The 27,618-nt window shown below is 42.7% G+C and overlaps 2 protein-coding genes across 5 annotated transcripts in view; one reads left to right on the top strand and one right to left on the bottom strand.

Annotated features, from left to right (window-relative positions):
* The window catches only part of NMRK1 (nicotinamide riboside kinase 1), a 32,618-nt gene extending 15,015 nt beyond the window's left edge, over positions 1-17,603 (bottom strand). For 2 of the 3 annotated variants that reach the window (XM_060014613.1, XM_060014616.1), the window contains exons 1-3: positions 17,467-17,603; positions 4,663-4,716; positions 188-278 (exon numbers count right to left, since the gene is read on the bottom strand). In XM_060014613.1, coding sequence (XP_059870596.1) covers positions 188-278; positions 4,663-4,691 — 120 coding nt within the window. In that variant the 5' untranslated portion in view covers positions 4,692-4,716; positions 17,467-17,603. Of the gene's footprint in view, positions 1-187; positions 279-4,662; positions 4,717-16,834; positions 16,939-17,466 lie in introns of all 3 variants that reach the window. The other variant, XM_060014614.1, reaches the window with a different exon arrangement.
* A 226-nt stretch (positions 17,604-17,829) lies between these two features.
* Positions 17,830-27,618, top strand: part of OSTF1 (osteoclast stimulating factor 1) — a 50,455-nt gene continuing 40,666 nt past the window's right edge. Inside the window, exon 1 of one of the 2 annotated variants that reach the window (XM_060014611.1) lies at positions 17,830-18,197. In XM_060014611.1, coding sequence (XP_059870594.1) covers positions 18,164-18,197 — 34 coding nt within the window. In that variant the 5' untranslated portion in view covers positions 17,830-18,163. The remainder of the gene's footprint in view (positions 18,198-27,618) is intronic. The other variant, XM_060014612.1, reaches the window with a different exon arrangement.

Raw genomic sequence — 27,618 nt, 5'->3', positions numbered from 1 at the left:
GATAAATAAAATCAAAGATTAGCTCCCATAAGTGTGCCATCTAGTGGAGAACTAACACTACTGCATTGAGCCTCCCTTCACTACAAAAGCACAATCACTCAGCAAATGCTTTTGGATGTAATTCAATTAACTTTGCTACTATGACTTCTTTTGGTTAAATAAATTATCTGAGAAGTTTTATAGATACCTTAAAGAAATTATCCTGAGATATGATACTGCAGTTTGGAAGGCGTTTCTGCAAATTCTTAGCCAGTGTTGTCTTCCCACCATTTGTCACACTGAACAACAACAAAAAAAGAAAACAAAGTAAGAAAATACCAAGAAGGAAGATGCATTAAAAGAACATAAAACATTTTAAATTGATCTTAGAAAAAGGATATTTAAAACAATATGTAATATCTAAGAAAAAAATATTTCTTTCATAGATAGGACTTCGTTGGCAAAAATCATAGGCTCAAGCAGGTCTGATGCAACAAATGATAAGAAATAAGCTGGAAAGGATGGAGCAGAAAGGTAACTAATATTGGGCAAGTGAACTGCGTAATACTAAGACTTAATTACAGCTACTGCATTGGAAGAAAAAGAAATTTTTGTCTATGCTGAAACATTCATAAGGTTCACATGCCACACAGAGAATATGAGTAGCACATTTTAGTGCAAGTATATAAAACTGCACGTGGTCACTGTGATTTTGTTTCAATGCACAGTGAAGAAAAATGGAGGAGTGGCTTATTACAAGCCCACCTATCATGACTTTTCACCTCCTTTGGAATGCCTCCTTTTCCCCAATCTCTCTCCACTTTGGCGCTGGTTGGGAGGTCCACTATAGCTTATCACATCCTGTCAGTTACTTGTCCCTTCTGGCTGGACTGTGACATCAAGGAGAATGGTGACCCTGACCAACTCCTCTGTGTATGTATCCAATTTTCCAGTACCCAGAACCATGCATAGCTGGGGGGGAAGCACTTCTCCACTCAGTCACTCAGAGTTTTTTTTTAAAACCTGGGGCTTATGTACTTCCAAAGAGTCTATGGACAGATTCAGGATCTTTGTGAACTTGAAAGATATTATATCTTAATTTTCAATAAATTCTAACAGAATTTTGGCATTTCCTTTAATTAAAATATGTCACAAGCAACAGTATTATTAATAGTACCTGTGGCTTTTTCACCAACAGAAATCACAGACAGGTATTTTCATATCATGTTGCACTTGGGGCAGACATCTGGAAGTATCATTGACACTCTATTACTTGAAATTTACAGCAGCTTTTAGACTCACCACAGGACACAGTTATTTAGTGAGTTAACAAAGAAGCATGTGTATCATAATGCTACAAATTTTCTTTTAAAAATATTTTTATAACTACATTATCATAACTGGTTTCCTTTGTATTTCTGTATTTTATTTTGTGCATTTAAAACCACTACTCAGAGAAAGCAAGACTTCATCATACCACCAAATGCCTACAGCACAAAAAACTTCTGACTGCACATGAATTGTGCTTATTCCGAGGTAAGATGAATTGCAGTATGTTTATAATCTAGAAAGGGGAAAGGAACTAATACTTATTCATCAAAATTGTTTATTGGATATAATTCAATTATTAGCCAAATATGTTACACCTACAAAGTATTAACAGAAGAAACTTGATTCACACTTTTTTTGTTTTTTTGTTTTTTTTTCTGTTTAACCTTAGATCACACAATTGGGTAGGATATGGGCAATCTCCTTAAAAATGGAAAAGTGGGTGGGTATTACCCTATGCATTGAGAAAATACTGTTATGAGAATTTTTTTCCCCCTTTACAGAAAATGTCTATAATCCATGTTGAATGCCCATAGTTCGATTATTGAATTTTGGTTTAAAATACATAGTAAACAGGGAAAACTTTATTACAGTATGAGCAACCTGGCTAGAAAATGTATCATTTTCTAGACTTACCTCTTTAGTTAAGATCATGCAATTGAACCAACAGTAATTAGATCCCTTCTCACTGACTTAGCTAGAGCCAATGAGAAAAAAGCACCCCATTTTTGTAGACTTGATAGTGATGGACCAGCTAGAAGGCAGTCCAGGTCAGAAAGATGAGGGAGGGGGAAAAGCATGTAACAAGTCTGAGCCTAGGACCTGTAATTAGACTGTCACCATCCAAGTCAGGTGACACCTTAAGACTCAACCCTTCTCCTTCAGCATGCTCATACCCACCATGCACCAGCAGGCTCACAGCTTCATGCATGTGCTCTCCAACCCTGGGGCCAGAGTGTCCAGACAGGAGCATGTTCTATCCTAGGGTCTAGGGAAGGAAATGGGGGACTCCTTGGGCCCACTTGCTCCTTTGTTCATAACACCCAAATAAATGCACAACTCCTAGTCCATTTGTTTTTTATGTGACAGGTGAAGAGAGGTCACTGTATTTGGAACATGGCATTTGGGAAGGAAGAAGTTAAAAAGGCTGTCTGTAATTACTCCAACAAGTGGAGAACCCATTCTGCAATCCATTTGCCCAAGGTAGGTAATAATTTTCCCATTGTCCAGTTGAGGAAACTAAGGGTTGAAAAGCTGTATTCTCATAAAACTTGCTCAAGGTAACAACTAGCAAGTAATGGAGATGAGATACAAAGTCCAACTCTAACACCCATGGAGTTTACATTTTTTAACATTAAGGAACTTTGCGAGAATCTGATGAAAGTTATAAAATCTTTCCCCAGAAAAATGAACATCTTCACACATGCATCAAGTTTTCAGGAGGTTCATGGATGCCACTTGAATCCTCTAGAACCTTTACTATTCCTTGCAGTCTCAACTGAATATTTCGTTCATAGGGCAGCAAGTGGTAAGCACATGGGAGAGATACAGCACAGTGAGTTTGGAGGAAGGAAGGCAGGAACTGCAGCTGAGTGTGGCAGGGGCTTTGCAGAAGCAGCAGCACTAAAATGAAATCCTGACACTTGCTGAGGAAGAGACAATGAAGAGAGGCTTTCTTAGGAAGTTATGCATAGAACCAAATGCACGTGGCACGAAAGCATGACACAGGTTTCTAGACAGAGGGCATTATACTGGAATATTGAGATGAGGGGAGTTTATTCACACACGTGCAGAATAGAAGTCGGATTGGATTCTGTAGTGGACCTGGTAGTGGCCTCCCCAGGTTCCACCCCTGTTTCCAAGGTCTGGTTGGGATTGACCCTGCTCTCAACTCCAGAGCAAGGGCCCCAATGGCCTAAACCAATCAAGGCAATCCCCTCGCTTTTGCCACAGTAACTGTGGCTATGTGACCCAGGTGGTCCTGTCAAAGACCCTTGACCTAGGGGAAGCAAAGCACTTTTTTCCCCCTAGTGACAGGCTAAGGAGAAGCATGAGGTCCCAGGAGCTGCTAGTAGTCCCTTGAGACCAAAAAATGCAGCCAACTTTAGGATGAATCCAAAAGGAGGAAGACACAGAGAAGAGGCAGAGAGAAACGGAGTCTTTGGTGACACCACTAAGCTCCTGTATCAAATCTTTCCTGTACCCTGCCTATCTACCCACCCCGAAGCTAATACATTTTATTATTTTTGGATGGTCTTCATATATCAGGAAATTTAGACTGCATTTTAAATAACTGGGAACCACTGAATATTGTTCATCAGGTGAGAGAAAATTTAAAAATTCTGTATGAAGATTAAACTGGCACAGGTATGCAGGGAAGATTGAGAGGAGGAGATTGGAGTTAGGGAATGAGGGCTTGAATTAGGATGGTGGCAGTGAGTGTGGAAAGGAAAGGAGGGATGAGAAGCAACGCAGAGAAAAACTGAACTTGGTTCTGATTAGATGGGAGCAAGTCAAGGCAGAGTTCTGGCATTTAATTCATTCAATGTTACTTCTAATTGATTAATTAGAAGTAATTAATCTAATTAGTCTAATTAATTAATTAATTAGATTAATTGTAGTTATGTAATGCAATAATACATTGATCTCCCCCAAATTATAAACCTTTAATTTCAATAGTCTTAAATATTTTATTAACTAGACTACACATAATGTGAAAGGACTCAGAAGAAAGACGAACATAATACACTAGCAAAACAAAAAAACAAATAATGTCCTTTTAAGTTGCTGTTGTCTTATTTGATTGCCCACTTCTTGGTACCATGGGTAGGGTGACCATAAAATTTAGAACACTTCTGAGACGGAGAGGGGTGAATGATTAATAATCATGCCAGGGAAATAAGGACTACCTCAAGATGAAAAGTATGGGGAAAAGGGGTAGAGGTGAGGTGATTCCTTATTCCACATGTCCAAAGCTGGGCATAACTGGCAAGAAATGATAGATTTTCTCCTATGTCACACTGGAGGAGCAGCCGTATGGAGAACGATAAATCACCCTGAACCAACGTAGCATTAGATCAGGCCTTGCCTCTGGTGTCAGCTTTAGAAAACAAACAGTAAAGCAGGTAAACTTTGTGTACCGACTCCCCTGTTTCTGTTTGTAGGAAACTCTCCCATCTCCTGTTGGCATTTACATAGCCAGTGCTCCACTGTTTTAAATTCAAGTGTCCTGTTCTCTTTTCTGGGACTCAGGAATCCTTCTCATTGCTTCTCCTTCCCCCACCACATCCACATGGAAACACCCTTTGGACATCCTGAGCATCTCAATCAGCTGTTTGTAGCAAAATTACTCACCCACCGATTCCAATGACAAATGTTTTCATAATTAGCTTTGAAAATCACGTCTTCCTAAAATTAAAAAAAAAAAAATCGAAAGCACATCACTTAGGTGTCTAAAGAGATAAGAGTCCTAACTTACAAGGGCCAGCTGAGGGGGAAAGATGTCAGTGATCTTTGGGTTACCCCCCTAGGATTACCCACATTCTGTGGGAAAGTTTCACACTATACTGGCTTCTCTCTGCCACAGTCTCCTGCTACGTGCCAACAGCTGGAAGTGCTCAGGGCCTGTAAGCAAGTCAGGTGAACTAAAGGGGCCCCCACGGCCAAGCATACATACTTGAGGGTCTGTTTTCAAGGGCATGGAAGAGTTGCTGAGCCACAAGGCACACTACAGAGTTTCATGCTCCCCTCAGGCAGGTGGCCTGTCACCTGCATGACTCAGTCACCCAGGGATGACCCATTACCCCCAAGGCAGAGAAGTGGCAGAGATGGCCTCTCTCTCCTTCTGAAATGAGGAGACAGTCACTGCTGGCCAGAGGCAAGAGGAAGTGAATTCCCTTTAAGTATGCTATTTCCTCACCCTAGGGCCGGGGTAGGCAAACTTTCAGAAATGAGCCAGTTAGTAAATCTTTGAGGCTTTACGGGCCAAGAGACAAAATCAAGATTATTATGTAGGTACTTATACAATAAGAGAGAAAACACTTCCACAAACTTTCTGATGGAGGTCAAAACATAATAATTGAGTACAATTTTTTTTTCCTCGTAATTCATGTCTACAAATGAAAATAGAATTCCTTTTCTATTGGGATAACATTTCCCTTATTGGATATCAGAGTGAGTGTCTCCTATTACAAAAAGGGACTGCAGGTGTTCAGGCAGAAGGCCAGGTTTTATTTTTTTAATTTTTTTATTGAAAAAAATTTCTTTTTATATTTATTTATTTATTATGTGGTTGCACCAGGTCTTAGTTGTGGAATGCGGGCTTCTTAGTTGCGGCATGCACATGAGATCTAGTTCCCTGACCAGGGAATGAACTCAGGCCCACTGCATTGGCAGTGCAGAGTCTTTTTTTTTTTTTTTTAACATCTTTATTGGAATATAATTGCTTTATGATGGTGTGTTAGTTTCTGCTTTATAATAAAGTGAATCAGCTTTACATATACATATATCTCCATATCTCCTCCCTCTTCCATCTCCCTCCCACCCTCCCTATCCCACCCCTCTAGGTGGTCACAAAGCACCAAGCTGACCTCCCTGTGCTATGCAGCTGCTTCCCACTAGTTAGCTATTTAACATTTGGTAGTGTATATATGTCCATGACACTCTCTCACTTCATCCCAGCTTACCCTTCCCCCTCCCTGTGTCTTCAAGTTCATTCTCTACGTCTGCGTCTTTATTCCTGTCCTGCCCACAGCTTCTTCAGAACCATTTTTTTTTTTAAGATTCCATTTATATGTGTTAGCATACGGTATTTCTTTTTCTCTTTCTGACTTACTTCACTCTGTATGACAGAATCTAGGTCCATCTACTTCACTACAAATAACTTAATTTTGTTTCTTTTTATGGCTGAGTAATATTCCATTGTATATATGTGTCACATCTTCTTTATCCATTCATCTGTCGATGGACACTTAGGTTGCTTCCATGTCCTGGCTATTGTAAATAGAGCTGCAATGAACATTGTGGTACATGACTCGTTTTGAATTATGGTTTTCTCAGGGTATATGCCCAGTAGTGGGATTGCTGGGTCGTATGGTATAGTTCTATTTTTAGTTTTTAAGGAACCTCCATACTGTGGCTGTGTCAATTTACATTCCCACCAACAGTGCAGGAGGGTTCCCTTTTCTCCACACCCTCTCCAGCATTTATTCTTTGTAGATTTTATTTATTTATTTTTCGGCTGCGTTGGGTCTTTGTTGCTGTGCGTGGGCGTTCTCTAGTTGCGACTAGGGGGGCTACTCTTTGTTGTGGTGTGCAGGCTTCTCCTGTTGCAGAGTACAGGCTCTAGGCGCGCGGGCTCAGTAGTTCTGGCACACGGCCTTAGTTGCAGCATGTGGGATCTTCCTGGAGGAGGGCTAGAACCCAAGTCCCCTGCGTCGGCAGGTGGATTCTAGCAGTTGAATTCTTAACCACTGCGCCACCAGGGAAGCCCCTGTTTGTAGATTTTTTGATGATGGCCATTCTGACTGGTGTGAGGTGATATCTCGTTGTAGTTTTGATTTGCATTTCTATAATGATTAGTGATGTTGAGCATCCTTTCATGTGTTTGTTGGCAATTTGTGTATCTTCTTTGGAGAAATGTCTGTTTAGGTCTTCTGCCCACTTTTGGATTGGGTTGTATGTTTATTTGATAATGAGCTGCATGAGCTGCTTGTAAATTTTGGAGATTAATCCTTCGTCAGTTGCTTCATTTGCAAATATTTTCTCCCATTCTGAGAGCTGTCTTTTCATCTTGTTTACAGTTTCCTTTGCTGTGCAAAAGCTTTTAACTTTCATTAGGTCCCATTTGTTTATTTTAGTTTTTATTTCCATTTCTCTAGGAGGTGGATCAAAAAGGATCTTGCTGTCATTTATATCATAGAGGGCTCTGCCTATGTTTTCCTCTAAGAGTTTTATAGTGTCTGGCCTTACATTTAGGTCTTTAATCCATTTTGAGTTTATTTTTGTGTATGGTGTTAGGGAGTGTTCTAATTTCGTTCTTTTACATGTAGCTGTCCAGTTTTCCCAGCACCGCTTATTGAAGAGGCTGTCTTTTCTCCACTGTATATTCTTGCCTCCTTTATCGAAGATAAGGTGACCATATGTGCGTGGGTTTATCTCTGCGCTTTCTATCCTGTTCCATTGGTCTATGTTTCTGTTTTTCTGCCAGTACCATACTGTCTTGATTACTGTAGCTCTGTAGTATAGTCTGAGGTCTGGGAGTCTGATTCCTCCAGCTCCACTTTTCTTTCTCAAGATTGCTTTGGCTATTTGGGGTCTTTTGTGTTTCCATACAAATTGTGAAATTTTTTGTTCAAGTTCTGCGAAAAATGCCAGTGGTAGTTTGATAGGGATTCCACTGAACCAGCAGATTGCTGTGGGTAGTATAGTCATTTTCACAATATTGATTCTTCCAATCCAAGAATATGGTATATCTCCCCATCTGCTTGTATCATCTTTAATTACTTTCATCAGTGTCTTATTGTTTTCTGTATACAGGTCTTTTGTCTCCTTAGGTAGGTTTATTCCTAGGTATTTTATTCTTTTTGTTGCAATGGTAAATGGGAGTGTTTCCTTAATTTCTCTTTCAGATTTTTCATCATTAGTATATAGGAATACAAGAGATTTCTGCACAGGGCTTCCCTGGTGGCACAGTGGTTGAGAGTCCACCTGCTGATGCAGGGGACACAGGTTCGTGCCCCGGTACGGGAAGATCCCACATGCCGCGGAGCGGATAGGCCCGTGAGCCATGGCCGCTAGGCCTGCGTGTCCGGAGCTTTTGCTCCGCAACGGTAGAGGCCACATCAGTGAGAGGCCTGCATACCACCAAAAAAAAAAAAAAAAAAAAAAGAGATTTCTGTGCAATAATTTTGTATCCTGCTACTTTACCAGATTTGTTGATTAGCTCTAGTAGTTTTCCGGTAGCATCTTTAGGATTCTCTATGTATAGTATCATGTCATCTGCAAACAGTGACAGCTTTACTTCTTTACTGATTCGGATTCGTTTTATTTCTTTTTCTTCTCTGATTGTTGTGGCTAAAACTTCCAAAATTATGTTGAATAATAGTGGTGAGAGTGGGCAACCTTGTCTTGCTCTTGATCTTAGTGGAAATGGTTTCAGTTTTTCACCACTGAGGACGATGTTGGCTGTGGGTTTGTCATATATGGCTTTTATTATGTTGAAGTAAGTTCCCTCTATGCCTACTTTTTAGAGGGTTTTTATCATAAATGGGTGTTGAATTTTGTCAAAAACTTTTGCTGCACCTATTGAGATGATCATATGGTTTTTATTCTTCAGTTTGTTAATATGGTTTATCACATTGATTGATTTGCATATACTGAAGACTCCTTGCATTCCTGGGATAGACCCCACTTGATCACGGTGTATGATCCTTTTAATGTGCTGTTGGATTCTGTTTGCTAGTATTTTGTTGAGGATTTTGGGATCTATGTTCATCAGTGATATTGGCCTGTAGTTTTCTTTATTTGTGACATCTTTGTCTGGTGTTGGTATCAGGGTGATGGTGGCCTTGTAGAATGAGTTTGGCAGTGATCCTCCTTCTGGGATATTTTGGAAGAGTTTGAGAAGGATAGGTGTTGGCTCTTCTCTAAATGTTTGATAGAATCTGTCTGTGAAGCCATCTGGTCCTGGGTTTTTGTTTGCTGGAAGATTTTTAATCACAGTCTCAATTTCAGTGCTTGTGATTGGTCTGTTTATATTTTCTATTTCTTCCTGGTTCACTGTTGGAAGGTTGTGCTTTTCTAAGAATTTGTCCATTTCTTACAGGTTGTCCATTTTATTGGCATAGAGTTGCTTATCGTAATCTCTCATGATCCTTTGTATTTCTGCAGTGTCAGTTGCTACTTCTCCTTTTTCATTTCTAATTCTATTGATTTGAGTCTTCTCCCTTTTCTTCTTGATGAGTCTGGCTATTAGGTTTATCTGTTTTGCTTATCATCTCAAAGAATCATCTTTTAGTTTTATTGATCTTTGCTATTGTTTCCTTCATTTCTTTTTCATTTATTTCTGATCTGATCTTTATGATTCCTTTCCTTCTGCTAACTTTGGGGTTTTTTGTTCTTCTTTCTCTAACTGCTTTAGGTGTAAGGTTATGTTGTTTATTTGAGATGTTCCTTGCTTGTTGAGGTAGGATTGTATTGCTCTAAACTTCCCTCTTAGAAGTGCTTTTGCTGTATCCCATAGGTTTTGGGTCATCGTGTTTTCATTGTCATTTGTTTCTAGGTATTTTTTGATTTCCTCTTTGATTTCTTCAGTGATCTCTTGGTTATTTACTAGTGTATTGTTTAGCCTCCATGTGCTTGTATTTTTTACAGATTTTTTTCCTGTAATTGATATCTAGTCTCAGCATTGTGGTTGATAAGATTTCAATTTTCTTAAATTTACCAAGGCTTGATTTGTGACCCAAGATATGATCTATCCTGGAGAATGGTCCATCAGCACTTGAGAAGAAAGTGTATTCTGTTGTTTTTGGATTGAATGTCCTATAAATATCAATTAACTGCATGTTGTTTAATGTATCATTTAAAGCTTGTGTTTCCTTAATGATTTTCAGTTTGGATGATCTGTCCATTGGTGAAAGTGGGGTGTTAAATTCCCCTACTGTGATTGTGTTATTGTCGATTTCCCCTTTTATGGCTGTTAGCATTTGCCTTATGTATTGAGGTGCTCCTATGTTGGGTGCATAAATATTTACAATTGTTATACCTTCTTCCTGGGTTTATCCCTTGATCATTACGTAGTCTCCTTCTTTGTCACTTGCAATAGTCTTTATTTTAAAGTCTGTTTTGTCTGATATGAGACTTGCTACTCCAGCTTTCTTTTGATTTCCATTTGCATGGAATATCTTTTTCCATCCCCTCAGTTTCAGTCTGTATGTGTCCCTAGGTCTGAAGTGGGTCTCTTGTAGACAGCATATATGCAGGTCTTGTTTTTGTATCCATTCAGCCAGTCTATGTCTTTTGGTTGGACCATTTAATCCATTTACATTTAAGGTAGTTATTGATATGTATGTTCCTATTACCATTTTCTTAATTGTTTTGTGTTTGTTATTGTAGGTCTTTTCCTTCTCTTGTGTTTCGTACCTTAAGAAGTTCCTTTAGCATTTGTTGTAAAGCTGGCTTGGTGGTGCTGAATTCTCTTAGGTTATGCTTGTCTGTAAAGGTTTTAATTTCTCCGTCAAATCTGAATGAGATCATTGCTGGGTAGAGTAATTTTGGTGGTAGTTTCTTCCCTTTCATCACTTTAAATATGTCTGCCACTCCCTTCTGGCCTACAGAGTTTTTGCTGAAAGATCAGCTGTTAATCTTAAGGGGATTCCCTTGTATGTTATTTGTTTTTCCCCTGCTGCTTTTAATATTTTTGCTTTGTATTTAATTTTTGATAATTTGATTAATATGTGTCTTGGCATGTTTCTCCTTGGATTTATCCTGTATGGGACTCTCTGTGCTTCCTGGACTTGATTGACTGCTTCCTTTCACATATTAGGGAAGTTTTCAACTATAATCTCTTCAAATATTTTCTCAGTCCCTTTCTTTTCCTCTTCTTCTTCTGGGACCCCTATAATTTGAATGTTGGTGCGTTTAATATTGTCCCAGAGGTCTCTGATACTGTCCTCAATTCTTTTCATTCTTTTTTCTTTATTCTGCTCTGTGGTAGTTATTTCCACTGTTTTATCTTCCAGGTCACTTATCTGTTCTTCTGCCTCAGTTATTCTGCTATTGATTCCTTCTAGAGAATTTTAAATTTCATCTATTGTTTTGTTCATCATTGTTTGCTCTGTAGTTCTTCTAGGTCCCTGTTAAACGTTTCTTGTATTTTCTCCATTCTATTTCCAGGATTTTAGATCATCTTAACTATCATTACTCTGAATTCTTTTTCAGGTAGACTGCCTATTTCCTGTTCATTTGTTTCGTCCTGTGGGTTTTTACCTTGCTCCTTCATCTGCTGTGTGTTTCTCTGTCTTCTCATTTTGCGTAACTTACTGTGTTTGGGGTCTCTTTTTCTCAGGCTGCAGGTTCATAGTTCCTGTTGTTTTTGGTGTCTGCCCCCAGTGGCTAAAGTTGGTTCAGTGGGTTGTGTAGGCTTCCTGGTGGAGGGGACTAGTGCCTGTGTTCTGGTGGATGAGGCTGGATCTTGTCTTTCTGGTGGGCAGTACTGCATCTGGTAGTGTGTTTTAGGGTGTCTGTGACTTTATTATGATTTTAGGCAGCCTCTCTGCTATTGGGTGGGGTTGTGTTCCTGTCTTGCTCATTGTTTGGCTTAGGGTGTCCAGCACTCTAGCTTGCTGGTCATTGAGTGGGGCTGGGTCTTAGCATTGAGATGGAGATGTCTAGGAGAGCTTTCGGTGTTTGATATTATGTGGAGCTGAGAGGTGTGTGGTGGACCAGTGTCCTAAACTTGGCTCTCCCACCTCAGAGGCAGAGGCCTGACACCCAGTTGGAGCACCATGACCCTGTCAGCCACACGCTCAGAAGAAAAGGGAGAAAAAAAGATAGAAAGAAAAAAAATAAATATAATAAAGTTATTAAAATAAAAAAAATTATTAAAAATAAAAAATTAAAAAGTAATTAAATAAAGAAAGAAAGAAGAGAGCAACCAAACCAAAAAACAAATCGACCAATGATAACAAGTGCTAAAAAGTATACTCAAGCAAACAAACAAAAAACGGACAGACAGAACCCTAGGAGAAACCCTAGGACAAAGCAATACAGACAAAATCACACAAAGAAGCATACATATACACACTCACAAAAAGGGAAAAAGGAAAAAAATATATATATCTATATATATTAAAAAAAAAGGAGGAAGAGAGCAACCAAATCAATAAACAAATCTACCAATGATAATAAACTCTAAATACTAAACTAAGATAAACATAAAACCAGAAACAAATTAGATGCAGAAAGGAAACCCCAAGTCTACCGTTGCTCCCAAAGTCCACCGCCTCAATTTTGGGATGATTCGTTGTCTATTCAGGTATTCCAGTGATGCAGGGTATATCAAGTTAATGTGGAGATTTAATCCACTGCTCCTGAGGCTGCTGGGAGAAATTTCCCTTTCTCTTCGTTTGCACAGCTCCTGGGGTCCAGCTTTGGATTTGGCCCTGACTCTGCATGTAGGTCACCTGAGAGTGTCTGTTCTTGGCTCAGACAGGATGGGGTTAAAGTAGCAGCTGATTAGGGGGCGCTGGCTCACTCAGGCCGGGGGGTGGGAGGAGTACAGATGCAGGGTGAGCCTGCCGCGGCAGAGGCCAGTGTGACGTTGCAACAGCCTGAGGCGTGCCATGTGTTCTCCCAGGGAAGTTGTCCCTGGATCCCGGGACCCTGGCGGTGGTGGGCTGCACAGGCTCCCGGGAGGGGAGCTGTGGATAGTGACCTGTGCTCGCACACAGGCTTCTTGGTGGCGGCAGCAGCAGCCTTAGCATCTCATACCCGTCTCTGGGGTCCGCGCTGATGCTCACAGCCGTGGCTCACACCCATCTCTGGAGCTTGTTTAGGCGGTGCTCTGAATTCCCTCTCCTTGCACACCCCGAAACAGTCGTCTCTTGCCTCTTCAGCAGCTCCAGACGTTTTCCCGGACTCCCTCCCGGCTAGCTGTGGTGCACTAGCTCCCTTCAGGCTGTGTTCACGCAGCCAATCCCAGTCCTCTCCCTGGGGTCTGACCTCCAAAGCCTGAGCTTCAGCTCCCAGCCCCAACCTGCCCTGGCGGGGGAGGAGACAAGCCTCTCGGGCTGGTGAGTGCCAGTCGGCACCGATCCTCTGTGCGGGAATCTCTCCGCTTTGCCCTCTGCACCCCTGCTGCTGCGCTCTCCTCCATGGCTCCAAAGCTTCCCCCCACCCACCCCCATCTCTACCAGTGAAGGGGCTTCCTAGTGTGTGGAAACCTTTCCTCCTTCACAGCTCCCTCGCACTCGTGCAGGTCCCGTCCCTATTCTTTTGTCTCTGTTTTTTCTTTTTTTCTTTTGCCCTACCCAGGTATGTGGGAAGTTTCTTGCCTTTTGGGAAGTCTGAGGTCTTCTGCCAGCATTCAGTAGGTGATCTATAGGAGCTGTTCCACATGTAGATGTATTTTTGATGTAACTGTGGGGAGGAAGGTGGTCTCCACGTCTTACTCCTCCACCATCTTGAAGGTCTCCGGGTGCGGAGTCTTAATCACTGTGCCACCAGGGAAGTCCCTAGGGGGCCAGGTTTTAGCTGCAGCCCATTGCTTATTGACCCCTGGTATGAGGGGTGGAGGACAGCTTCATGCATGGCCCCCTAAGGCTCACCAAAGCAGTCCTGTGGATATTCCAAGGACCACTGTCATCTCTTTAAGTGAAAAGATGAAGCTCAGCTGCAGGGAACCTTAGCATAGTGGTTCTAGAAGGTTGCCTCTGACTGATGCTGCTCTTTATTCCTGACTCCTCTGGTGGGGTGACCAGGAACCTAAGCTGTGCCACCCGGGGTGTGTGGTGGCTGAGCTGGAGGCTCTCAGCTACCCTCCCAGTTCCTATCCTGTGTCCCCTGTGGGGAGGTAGTAGAGAAGAGCGTGGTGGAGAGAGGGCTGTTGTTCCTTGGCCTGTCCTCAGTTTTTTCAGAACACGGTTGGCCCTCCATGTCTGAGGGTTCCACATTCGCAGATCCAACCAACAGTGGCTCGAAAGTGTTTAGGGGAAAAAAATTTCAGAAAGTTCCAAGAAGCCAAACTTGAATTTGCTGCACCAGCAACTATTTACATAGTATTTTCATTGTATTTACAACTATTTCCATAGCATTTACATTGTATTAGGGATTACCTGTAATCTAGAAATGATTCAAAGTATGTGGGAGGACATGCATAGGTTATATGCAAATACTTTGCCATTTTATATAAAGAACTTGGGTATCTGCAGATTCTGGTATTCCTGGGTTGGGGGGTGTTGTCCAATCACCACCACCACCCCTACTAAGGAACAGCTGTATTCCAAATTGAGTGCAATTTAGTAAGGTTTGGTTCCACTTTCATTTACTAGACTACATGAGACAAGAATGTGATTGTGACAGAAATAAAATAACATATCAAGTTGGACATCTGAGTTTCACCAGGAGCTGCATTGTTGAATATTTATCTCCATCCACATTGCCATAGTATATCAAGGGAACAATTACATATAATGAGTATTGTAAAATAAATTTTTACATTGTAATTTTTCTGCTTTTGAATTATGTTTTACCTTATTATTACCTTTAATATGTCAGAGTAAGGCTGCCAACTATCCTTTTTTGGGAAAGGAAAGGTTGCCCTTTTACAAGCAAGATGGTAGCTTGCTTACATTTTTTGGTGCTAAATGTCCTTTCTCCTATGAAATCATGCTGGCTAGGTAGTAGTACATCGATGTCCTCAGTTGGCAAAATAAGAAAAAAAATTCATGAAAGTTTGTTATTCCTTGCTTCCACGTCACCTATTTTTGGATAATTCATCAGAGCATAAATTCTCAAGCCTGGAGAAATATAGCCTTAGGTATCACACAGTCTACCCCTTCAATTTGCAGAAGTTGAAACTGGCCCAGACAATGGAGTGACTTGTTCAAGATCACACAGATAGTAAATGGAAAACTAGAGAGAGTTCCCTGGTGGTCCAGTGGTTAGGACCCAGCGCTTTCACTGCTGGGGCGAGGGTTCGATCTCTGGCCAGCGAACTAAGATCCTACAAGCTGTGAGGTGTGGCCAAAAAAGAAAACTAGAAACAAAACTAAACCAAGTGAGTTAACTTCTTTCCATCTTTCTAAGCTGCTAAAAAGCACTTTATTACCAAGAGCAAAGGAAGGATGTTGCACAGGTGCTGGCTTAATTGTGAGGCTCTCATGTATAATAGATGTTATTTTGATTGATGTATTATTGATGGGGTATTTTCTGTATCCACTGAATGGCAAGGACTACTAGTCTCCTGTGCTTCTTGCCACATCTATGCGTACACATGAGGATGTTGTACTGATTACATAGCATGTAAATAACAAGGAAGTGTGGCTGAAGCACTTGAAATAGGCTTGAGGCGGTTATTTGGGTGGAAAATCTAACAATTCTGAAACTAACAGTAAGGGAGTCAAGAATCTTCTTATGAAATCTCCTGGGCTCGGGAGAGAACTCCCAGTCAAATGCCAGTTTTTACCAAAATAGGAACCCTCACTTCTATATTAGTTAGCAGTTTTAGCCTTTCCAAGACAGTGTTTGGGTAAATATTGGGCACAGTCCATTAGCAATGAACAGGTGACACTGTGGTGGGAGGTTAGGGAATTGAGAGAAGCAGAAGCAAGACCTACGGCTGGGCTGAGTGGCTGGGGTGTGGGATGGGTATAGCAATCCCAGAAGCCATGTATTTCAAAACCAGTGTTGGATGCACAGGGCAGCTTCAGGTGAACTCCAAGCTCAGCCCTGGCACTGTCCATCTCCACACCATGTTCTATTATTTCACTGCCTGCTGTCCCATTTAAGAACTATTTTAAAATCACATTTAAAAAGCTTGCACTCCAGAGGTGCCAGGCTCCAAAAATACATAGAAGTAGACTTCAATGAATGAAACACAATCTCCATCCCCTACAAACTGTAAATCACTAGATGTCTCCGGAGAGACAACCATTTGGACTTTCTAACCTCCTCAATCCAGGGCAGCCAATTACTAGGAGTACATACCACTGCCACTCTTGTGGGATATTTATGTACAGTTGACCCGTGAACAACTCAGGGGTTGGATATGTCAACCTCCTCACAATCAAAAATCCACATATAACTTTACTCAGCCCTCTGTATCCACCATTCTGCGTTCTCAGATTAAAACAACCTTGGATTGTGTAGTACTGCAGTATGAATTTAGTGAAAGAAATCCGAGTATAAATAAACACATGCAGTTAAAACTTGTGTTGTTTAAGGGTCAACTGTACTCTATTCTCCCAGTAAGTGCAAGGCTTTCCTCAACAGCAGAGTGAATTTGCTTAGGAGGAGGAGAACAGATGAAGATGGCAAACAGCAAATCCAAAATGAGTACTTTTAATTTTTTTATACTTTTTTTAACCCTAAGTAAAATATGTTGTTGAGTCCTTTTTTCATAACTGGTATGTGTTTACTATATTTAAATTATTTCACTACTAAATACGGTACATTTTGGATTCTAAAAGAGTGAAATGTTTCAGGACTTCTCACTCATTTATTTAATTCAATATTTTGATTATCTTCTATGTGGCAGGGTAGTCTTTTTCTACTATTTTCTAAACTTTGCTCCTTTTTGGTAAATGCCAAGGCTGGCGTGTTTGAATACACAACCCTTGCCCAGTTCTCTTGGAATCACTCTGTCACTAACCCCTAGTAGAAACTTCAAAGCTTCATTTTACATAGACTCTCACGTAAAGTTTTTCTTTTCAATTTTTCTTCCCCCAAACATACAAGCGATTTATCATATTGCCTGTGCTATTTTGAATTTACACACGGTGCATTTATTGTCTGCTCCAGCCCTTACCTCTCAGTGGAAATTCAGTTGGCTAGGTCTGGGGTCGGCAAACTTGCTCTGCAAAGTGCTAGATGGTAAATGTTTTTGGCGTTGCGGGCAGCTGCTCAACTCTGCTGTTAGGAAGTGAAAGCGGCCGCAGACAATACATAAGCAAATGACAGTGGCTCTGTTCTAATAAAACTTTATGGACACTGAAATTTGAATTTCATATAATTTTCACGTGCCACAAAATCTGCTTCTTTTGATTTCTTTTAAGCCATTAAAATAAACTTGAAAACCATTCTTAGGCTGTACAATAACAGGCAGCAAGAGGGCCGCAGTTAGTCAACCTCAACGCTAGAGGAGTCAAGCTGTCTCCTCTGGCAGGGACCTGACCCTGACCTCAGTGACTTCTCCCAACCACCTGTCCGGTCTCTAGAAGGCAGACTCCCGTTTTCAGGATTATAAGGGGGCGTGAGGGCACTACACCATCACGAGTGCACGTCCTCCTTGGCAGGCCACTTATCAGCCCATTTAGGGTGGTAGGAGTCCCAAAAGGGCTTGCAAGACACAACGGGGCTCGGGCTCCAGCGCAGTAACACTCTGGAAACACCTCCAGGCCCCAGGGAGTCTGCGCGGCGGGGCGTCAGGCAGGTACTCACCAGGCGCCAGTTCGAGTGGTCCCAAGCAAAGCGGCACAGGCTATTGCCAAGCGCGCCTGTCACTAACCCGCCGCAACCCCCGAAGCTCGTTAACCGAGAGGCCCACGGCCCCTTCTCCCGTGCCCCTCCCGGGTGAGAGGCGACGCAGGGTAGAGGTGGCCACTTAGGGCTCTGCCCAACCCTGAGCGGACGCGGCGCCCGGCTCCGGCCGGCGTTGGATGGGGCGGGATTCCGGCGAGCGTGGTTGCGCGCGCGCGCTCCTGCCCAGTCCAGCCCTTTCCCGTCCGGGGCGCGCGCGCAGCCAGGCCGGCCCCGGCGCGAGCCTGCGGCGCCCCCGTTCGGCTCCCGCTGGTTCGGCCGCCGCGCGCGCCGCCGTGCGCGCCGTCCGCGCTCCTGCAGCGGCGAAGCTGGCAGCCGGGGAGCCAATTAGCGCTCCGCGAGGCAGCGGCTACTTCCTCGTCTGCCCGGCTGCGCGCTCTGGCCAGCTCTGTCGGCCGCGGGGCGGGGCGGGGCGCTTCGCCGAGCTGCTCTGCCTGCCTCTGCTCGTCCGACTTCCCGGGGTGGACGCAGGTCCTTGAAGCCGCACCACTGCAAACCAGACATAAAGAAACTCTGAGGCGCCCGGAGTGCCGGCTGGAGGGGCATTCGGTTGGCTTTTCGTGCGTGGTCTTTAGAATCAGCCGCTCCAGGAAGAGAGATGTCGAAGCCGCCACCCAAACCGGTCAAACCAGGTAAGGAAGGTGCTCGCTGGGTCCCCTGGCCGCTGCCGTGCCCTGCGCTCCCTCTGCCACTTGGCAGGGCAGATCAGGCACGTACCCGGCCCCGAGCCTCGCTTTCGATGCCACCCACCAGGGTGGGAGTTGTTAGCGTTGCTGTGTTCGCTGCAGGGGACGGATCGTTTTGGATAGCAAGAAGATTTTCGAGGAATTTTTTAAATTTGATTTTTAAAGAGGAGTCACCCTCGGCTTTGCAGCATTGTCATTCGCTGCAACTTTCCAGTCGACGTGATGGCTACGTCCCATTGAGATTTCCTGGAAGACAGGGCCATTGATCTCCCTTAGGAAAAAAAAATTAAATAAATGTCTTGAAATGGTTTTTTAGCCACTTCCTCTTTTTTTTTTTTTTTTTTTTTCAGTGTGTGTCGCTGTCAAGTTTGAGCTCTTGACCGGCCAAAGCGAACGGGAAGTGCGCTGCTGGTAGGGTGGGGTGGGTGAATGAGTGTCCGCAAATTGACCTCGAGATCTTGGGAAAAGCTTTTAGAAAGCTGTACTCGAGCTCCTGACTAGAAGAATCTAGGCTGCGGCAGAGTAATCTCAGCTATTACTATTCGGAAGTGTCACTTTATCATGCAGTACAAGCCGTTTGCCTCCGCTCCCTCAGTGAATTAGGCGAGTTAAACTGGAGAGGGTGAGCTTACTAAGTTCCTCAAGCAGCTTTCTTGGCCGATAGTCCTTGTTCATTTTTTATTCGATCCTTGGAATATTTTCTGGGACATGGAGAAAGGAGAATTTAAAAGCGACTGAGGTATTTCAGTTCAACACTGTAATAAGCTCTTTCGTGCATTCATTGAGTAGGTAGTTACTGAAAACGTGGGAAATGGAAGAGAAGTGGCTCTTACATACTCTGAACTTTTTTCTTCCAATCTCATGCAACTTCATTCAGTATAGCACAGGCTGAAATTTATCCATTTACATCAAATTTCGAAGTAACCTTGATTAGGAAGGAGTAATTTCAGTGATTAATTTTTTTCTTGATTTTTCTAAACTTTAGTCAAGCACTTCAACTTTCATGATTATCCAGTTTTCTTCCTTTACCATCATACAGTGGTAGTTTCAAATCATTTTATTTGAAATTATGTACATACTCACATATATGACATAGTCATTCACTGAGGACTTAAATTTTGCTGGGCTGGGTGTGACTTTGTTGGGACTTTGGCTCCGCTGTGAGCGATGGTGGAGACAGGCTGGAAGTGGGCTCTGTGCTTCTTTAGATATGGAGTCTGATGAGGAATTTGCATTTTAAGTCTGTTTGTAGGACGCAGCAGCCTTCTAAACTCAGATGTAAATCAGGACCTCAAGTAACCAACAAAGAAGAGTTGTTCTTTGATAGCTAAACAGAGTACTTTATTTCAAAGAAGGTCCTGAAAAGCCGTTCATGAGGTTTTTCATCTCTAGACGTTAAGTGATGTCTGTGCTGTAGCAGGAGGGACATCAACGTGATGTGTCTGTGTGTGTTTGCTGAGGTGTGGCTTAGGGATCACACGGCCATGGCCGTGAAAGCCCGGAATACTAACCAATAAGGCCACCGAGGAACTCCCTCACAAAGACTTTTTAAAAAGAGACTTTATTCTGAGTCTTGAGGTAAAGATGGGCCAAAAGATGTTGAATGAGATTTGGACTAGAATCCTCTCATTTTAAGCACGTTTGATAACCTTCCTCTGTAGTTGGAAGCCTGATGTCTGACCTTGACCAATTCTTTTAAATGGCTTATTGATTTTGGTGGTCGAAGTAAAGTGGCATAAATATTTCGCTTGTCTTGGGAAAATAAATTAGTGGGACTTTGAAGAAGCATATGTCAGTGTTTTGGGTTCTTTCATATTTACAGTAAAAACACCATAAAACTTCAAAGATGTCACACATATGTTGCTTATATAACACCTTTGAGAGGGAAAAGGTTTTCACCTAAAATGATCTGAAGTTTTGTATAATTTTTTCTTCTCTGAATAAATGAATTAGTTAAAGGTGAGATACGGAGTTGGCTCGAGGTGTGCACATGAATAATTCTCCTTCATAAACTTGATGCTCTGTTAATACCTGATGGCAGAATAAAGTCTGAGAAACATCTTGAAAACTCCAGAATGATGATGATGATTATAATAGTAATAGTTAACATTTATTTGGCCCTGAGTGTCAGGCACTGTGCCAAGTACTTTGTATGCTCTGTCTCATTTAATTGTTCTAATTTCCCTATGAGGTGGATCCTAATATCCCCATTTTATGGATGAAATAGGACTTAGTGAGGTTAAATAAACTCTGTAAGGTCTCAGAGCTAGGAAGTGGTTGGTTTGCCCTGGGAATGGAACAAAAGCCTTAACTGGAGTCTATGCATTTTGGGCAGAGAAACCTGTGAGGGTTCTATTAGGTTGGACCGGGTTTACTTGGGCAGCCACCTTTATTAACTTATGCAGTTGTATTATTTGCATTTGCTTTGTATAGCTCCCCTCTTTAATTGGATCTGTATTAGACTATTTGACACTTAAAATTGTATTTTAATTTTATATTGGAGCATAGTTGATTAACAATATTTGACACTTTTTGAGAGTAGAATAGTCTCTTGTTTCTTTGTAACTGCACAGCAACTAAACTTTGTGTGTGTGGCAGTTACATAAAAAGTCTTGATACATAATAAAGTCTTTGTCTAGAAGAAAGCAGGGGAGACTGTGATTGGGCATATCTTGTAGCTTCACATTAAATAGCAAAGGCTGGAGGCAGTGTCCATCAACACGACTTCTGGAAGTAGTGGGGTCCCCTCCCTCTTGTGTTTTCAGCATTCCCATGGTTTGACTTCAATGGGACTAAGTGATGAGCTTTTCTGACATGCCTCTGTACGGGAGAAAAAAACTTTTCCTCTACCCCTCTTAGGTTTGATATCTAGTTACTGTGAATGAACTGAATTAAAGTAACAAAAAACCAGATTAACAGGAGGAAAAGGCATACAAGTTGAATTGATGTTTTTAATTTTATGTGTATAAGGGCTATACAGAAAAGAAGTGAAAATCCAAAGAAGTGGTTAGACTTGGACGTTTATATACCACTTTAACAAAGGGCAACACATTGTAGAGAAGTGACTAAAAGGAAAGAGGCGTTGAACTTCTGGGGGAGTAAATTGTGGGAAGGTAGAGATATGGGGAAACTAATGGAAAATAAGAGTTATTTTAGTAAGGTTTGCTTATGCAGACTCATCTCTATCCCTGGTGATAAGGGTTCTTCTCCTCTGTCTTTAATGGGGGACCTACAGGAGGAGGATACCTTCATGGGGAATTTATGCCTTGCTTTCAGGCAGATGGGGGAGGGCTCAGAGTTCTTCCTGTGTCTGCTTTTTCTCAATTGCCTTCAACTCAAAATAATCCTTATGCCAAAGTGGCATATTTTGGGTTGATATTTTCTGATCCCCTTCACCTCATACTTCACGTCCAATGAAGACCATCGCCAAATTTGTCCTCACTTGCTTAATGGCTGGGGGAAGCAAAATACATGGGGGTGAGGAGAGGAAGAGAGGGAGGGGGCAGACACACCCTTTTAGTGGGCTGATGTGAACTATTAAGTCAAAATTCTCTATTGACTTGTCATTCATATTTCAATAAAGCTGGGGAAAAAAGATTCTCTATCAGATAAATTAAGGGACTTTGGGAAAAGAGTTTCAGACACCAGTATGGAAAGAGATTTCTGATTCTTACTGCATGGTACTCTATTGTATTTATTTAAACCAGACCCGTATTAAAATGTGCTTCGATTGTTTCCACTCTTTTGTTATAACAAATAGTGTTAGAACAACCTTGTTGCTTACCTGTGTGAGTATATCCACAGGACAAAGTCCTGGCAGTGGCATTGTTGTGTCAGAGGGTATGTGCGTTGCCATATTCACAGACATTTCCAAAATGCTCTCCAAAGAGGTTGTACTAATATACTTTCCTACCAAAAATGTGTGAGCACGCCTTACATGGAAAAATTACAATGCATGTGATAGGAGATATTATCAAAGTGTGGTCAGAGGTCTAGGAAGTACAAGGCAAGGAGCTTGAGGAAGCCGAAAAGGTGTCACAGAAGAGGGGAAAATTAAGCAGGGTCTTGAATGCTGAGTAAGAATTTGGTAGGCAGAAAAGAGGGAAAAGTCGTTTGACGTGGACAGAAATGAAATAACTTGGCATGACGTCCTGCCCACGTTTGATTGACTGCGTAGGAGCTGAGCTTCTCTCACAGAAGCCAGGGGGATTTGGTGTGGAACTGTGAACCAGAGAAATTTGTTCTGAATTAAAGAGAAAGATGTTTGCCTAGTGTAGCAGGTTGTGGAAAACAGTATCGCTCCACACAGAAAGCAAGCATTGGAACGTCCACACGTGAGCCATCTACTCATGTGCTTATCAGTTTGTTAGAGTGTTAACAAGAGCTGTGGGTGGTAGTTTGCAGAAATGAGTTAAAGAGGGCCACAGCTTCAGCTCACTTACACAAGTTACTGGTGGGACTGCTGAGGCCACCTCCTTTGTATTAGTTCTTGCCAGTTGTTTCCCACTCACTGTTTGAGTATCTGTAGAATTTTTAGAAAGTTACAAGGCAAATCCCTCAACTTACTCTCAGGGTAAGAGTTAGGGGAGAGTTTTGTATTTGTGCATTTTGATTAGCGTGTTCGACTTGTTAGCATTCCTTAGAATTTGATAAATTACCTTGGTTTTATATTCTTGGAAGGAAAGAATGTACCCATTCTTTTCTTTTCTTGTACCCCCTGTGGACATGAATTTATTAGAGGAGCCAGGTCAGAGTGGGTACAAGTTGCAGGTTGAGAGGAAGGGGCAGGGGGCATGGGCAGCCCTGCCAGCCTGAAGCCAAGAAGACAGGAGGCCGGAGGGGGCACAGCCAGTAGAGCACTGAGTCAGCAGGCGAGCAGACAGGCTGTTCTTCACCCTCCAAGTGTCAGGGCCGACGGCAGAGCAGCAGCTTCGAGAGGGTGTGGAGAATGTAGGTGCCTGGCTCCAGTTGCCGCTAGGTGGGCAGGACGGTGAGGAAGCTCCCCACCCCAGGGGTCTTCAGCCACTGAGAGACAAGCTTGGGAGGGAGGGCGGTGCCACTCAGGGTTTTGGGAAGGGCACTTGGGTAAGATGGGCAAAAGGTGGAGGTGGTGGCTGTAGCAAGAGGGCAAGCCACAGAGGGGACAGTGGGATGGTGAGAGGCTGGGGGTCCCGGGGTTGGAGGGAGGGATCTGAGGGTTCCTTCCCAGTCTGGTGCTCCTGTTTCCCAGGGAACCTAAAAGCAATTGAAATTCAAATTCAGGAAGGCCCTAGAGATGGATCTAGGGTCTCTAGACCAAGTTGATTCTCTTGCTGGAGGGTCTGCCTCCAGCCTCTTACAATGATCTGAAAGCAGCCCTAGAGAGTCTTTCTGGCATCCCCTCACCCCAGGGATTTTGGTAGGTTCTGAGAAACTCTTGGGTTCTATTTCAGGATTCTCTCATCTGTGAGGAAAGGCTTGATTCAACTCACTTGTATGAGACAAGGAAATTACTTCCACCTGGAGGGTGTTCTGGAGTGGCTGTTATCTTCTTGGAATTTCTTGACCCAATCCATGCTTAGGGGGAGGACCCCTCCAAATCCCAGCTCTCTGAGCATAGATGAGGGCAGCTAGAGGCTGAGAGGAGCTCCTCCAGGCTTTTGGCACAGTTGACAGGCATCTCAAGACTCCAGATTTGGAAGATTCCAGAGTCTCATATTTCCTTTCTTGGAAACCAGACTCTTAGGACTATCTCTAAAATGTTGCCTATCCATGTTTACAGGGTTTGGGGGCTGCTTTTTGGGCCCACTGTTTTGATGAGTCAGTGCAAGTTTGTTGACAGTAGCCCTGGGAGGACCTAAACTGGTTTTTCAGGCAAAGAAACTGGCTGGGAAACATAGCAACAGACACCATTCCCTCCAAAGTTCGTTTCTGAACGGTATACCAAACCGGAGATAGTTTTCAACGTTGTTTTTCTGTTGAGGAGTAAATCATTCTCTGTTATTCGTCTGTACTCAGGTACTAAATCTAAGACACCCAAGCAGCTGCTAACCACAGCCTGGGCCTACGTTAAGCAGAGCCATGAAGTGGGAGTCAACTGCTTAGGGTGACTGCCCACTTCCTCTTTCAGGGAGTCTGTCCCATCCATAGGGCTGCTTCTAGTTCTTGCCTAACACCTTGCCACTCCTGAGGGCCAATTCTATACCTAAATATTGGGTCTCTAAATGGTCCCTAGGACTTGACACTGGTTTAGTAGGAGCTCTGTTCTCCATAATGGGTTCCTGCCCATTTCCTGATTCGTGGTTGGTACTGGGTCTCTCTGATGTTTTGACATCTAGCCAGGCACTCTCTTATTAACTGGCCCTGGGATATCTGCTGCCCTGAACCCTTGTCATTAGCTTGCTTGGACACGTGCTCCATGTTGTACGGCCCTTTGGCTAACGCACCCGTGCCTTTCCAATATGCTGTGACCTTAAGATTGGCGTCGGTCTGTGTCTGCTCTTAGATGGATTTCCCCTGGGGCACCCATCCTTCAGACCTAACCTTTGGCACACCTGAGTGCCGTAGCCAGTTGTTGTTGGAGCTCTGATTTTGGTACCTCTGGGACCAGGGCCACATGCCCAGAGAGCCTTATAATATCCCACTCAGGACCATTCTGGTTTTCGTTGCTGACATCACCTGGAACTTGGTTTCCTCTTGTCTTAGTTCTACGGGCCTCTGAGAATAAACTCGCTGCTTCACATCTGATGAGTAAATTCACCTGCAGTATTAAACCAATCATTGATTTATCAAAATCCCCTTCCCCAATGTGCTTACATTAAAAAATAAGCTATAAGTAAGATTTCTGAGACAGAAATTCGCTTTTCAAATGAACTAGCCTTTAGTAATAGGAATTTAAGCATAAAGATGGGCTAATTAGGGCAGATATTCTAGAACCAAGCTGTGATCTGGAGGAGAGGGATGCAGTATATAGTAATGGGAAATGGACATTAGTTTTGGGGTGAAGTTCTGGTCCCAGGTTTTTTTTTTTATTAACTTGCTAGGTCACTTTGATAAGCAGTCCCTAGACTACTTTGGGCCTCAGTTTTTCATTTGATTCTAAATCTGATTCTGAATTTTTATTGCCTTAGGCTGACTTTTCAGATAATTCCCCAAGTTTCTACATGATTTCATCCTGTGCTTTTTATAGAGGCCCTGGACATTTTCGATAAGCCCTACCCATCTTCCTGCTACTATCAGTGTTCAGTGCCACGTGAATGCAAACATGGAGGAATTAAATACTTTTTAAAGGCAGTTCATAAATCCAGATTTCTATGAGAGAGAGAGAAAAGAGAGAGAAGGATGGGAAGTGGGTTAGGGTGGGGACATAATGTATTCTTAATTAGGTCTGATCTGATTTCATTTAGGTCTCTGGCTACACAGGGCAGTGGAGTTTTGGGTTTTTTTTTTTTTTTTTTGCAGCTGCCTAGAAGGCAACGTTAGGATGGCTCTGCAGAAATGTGTCTGGGGTCTGCATGCACGGATTCCAGTAAGACCCTCGCAAAATGTAGCCATCATGTGGACGTTTGTGTTTGGAAAATGAATGACATTAATTATAACTCAATAATATCAGCTCCATAGATTTGAGATCTAAGAATATATCTTCGGCTAGTTTTGTTTTTTGTTTTTTTGGGCTGCGTTGGGTCTTCATTGCTGCGCACAGGCTTTGTCTAGTTGTGCTGAGGGGGGCCTACTCTTCGTTGTGGTGCGTGGGCTTCTTGTGGTGGCTTCTCTTGTTGCAGAGCACGGGCTCTAGGTGCGCGGGCTTCAGTAGTTGTGGCATGCAGCCTCAGTAGTTGTGGCTCACAGGCTCTAGAGGGCAGGCTCAGTAGTTGTGGCACTACTTTGCTTTGCGGCATGTGAGATCTTCCTGGACCAGGGCTTGAACCCATGTCCCCTGCATTGGCAGGCCGATTCTTGACTGCTGCACCACCAGGGAAGCCCTTTGGCTAGTTTTTAGAAATTAATTCTCTGTGTAAAATACTGTTCAGAATCCCCTTTTCTCCTTGTTTTTTTTGTTCCTGTCTTTATTGGAGGTGATAGTTTTAAGCCATGAATTCAAGTTCAGACCTCGCCGTACAGAAATTCTCACATTTCATTCCAGGAAGGAGGGTTTTCAGTGCTTCACTCTAAAAGAGGATTGACAGTCTTCCTCTAAGAGAGTGGTTCTCAGCCCACCCATCGCTCTGTCAGTTATGTAGATCTGACACAAGAAACCAACTTTTTAAAGAAAATAACATTTACATGCTTACAGGGCTTCTGATATAATGACAGTGTTAAGAACATAGAATTGTACTGATGGGAATAAGTTTTATTGCTGTAACTTTAGAACTCACACACAAAAAATTTGTTTCATAGTTAAAAATTATTATAGTGCTCTTGAGTGTTAATAACATAGAATTGTACTGATGGGAATAAGTTTTATTGCTATAACTTTAGAACTCACACACAAAAAATTTGTTTCATAGTTAAAAATTATTATAGTGCTCTTGAGTGTTAATTTTCCACTAAACATCTTTAAGACTATAGGTAAAGAACTTCAGTTTGTTAGGACAGATGACAAGAGAAGGCGGGGTACTTCTGCATCTGGACGGTGGGTACTGAAGGAGGGCAAATTCCTAGTAATTATTATGAAAGCCTGCAATTTGGATGACCGTTGCATATTGGTGGAAAGCCACTGCCCTAGAGAGCGTGGAGTTTTCCCTCTTCTGTCCCTGTGGGCAGAGAGGTTATTTTCACTGTCTACCCATCCACATTGTAAACAACAAATAGTTCTGCAAGCTCAAGGGAAGGGACCAGCAGTACTCCTAGAAGTTTAAGAACAAATTCCAATGTTTCAATACTTTGCCTTCCCCCATGACCGTGTGTTAATAAAAAAGAGACGTGATCTTCTGGGCACCCATTAATGAAAAAGAGTTAAGAAAAAGTCCAGAGCAATTTGCAGTCTCAGGAGTAGGTGTGAAAGGTGCCTTGGGCCTTCTAGTGGCTGAGGTTAGTCACTGAAAGCAAGTGTAGAACCCTCAGGAATGTTATCACAGCTCCTGCCCAAGGCCTTGAGTAGAAAGGAGATTTTCATAAGAATGGTCCTGTAATTATTACCCTATGTTAATTATAACCCCAGAAAACTAGAGCTTTTTGTTTGTCTCTCTGTAGCCTTGTCCTTCTCTAGGGGAAATCCTAAGGACTCCCTTCTCTCTTCCTCTGTTCCTCCTCCCAACAGCTGATCTGGTTTGGGAAAATACCTGAACATTTCTTGGGGTTAAGATTCTCCCCTGACCTTTTCCAGGAGTCACTTGGTCTCTTTGGGTCTTCCCAGACCTTCCAGCTGTAGCCCCTCCTTTCCATAGAC

This window comes from Delphinus delphis, chromosome 6 (assembly GCF_949987515.2).
Source record: "Delphinus delphis chromosome 6, mDelDel1.2, whole genome shotgun sequence".
NCBI lineage: Eukaryota > Metazoa > Chordata > Mammalia > Artiodactyla > Delphinidae > Delphinus > Delphinus delphis.
The sequence above is the reverse complement of the archived record's forward strand: the minus strand, read 5'-3'. Positions and strand labels throughout refer to the sequence as shown.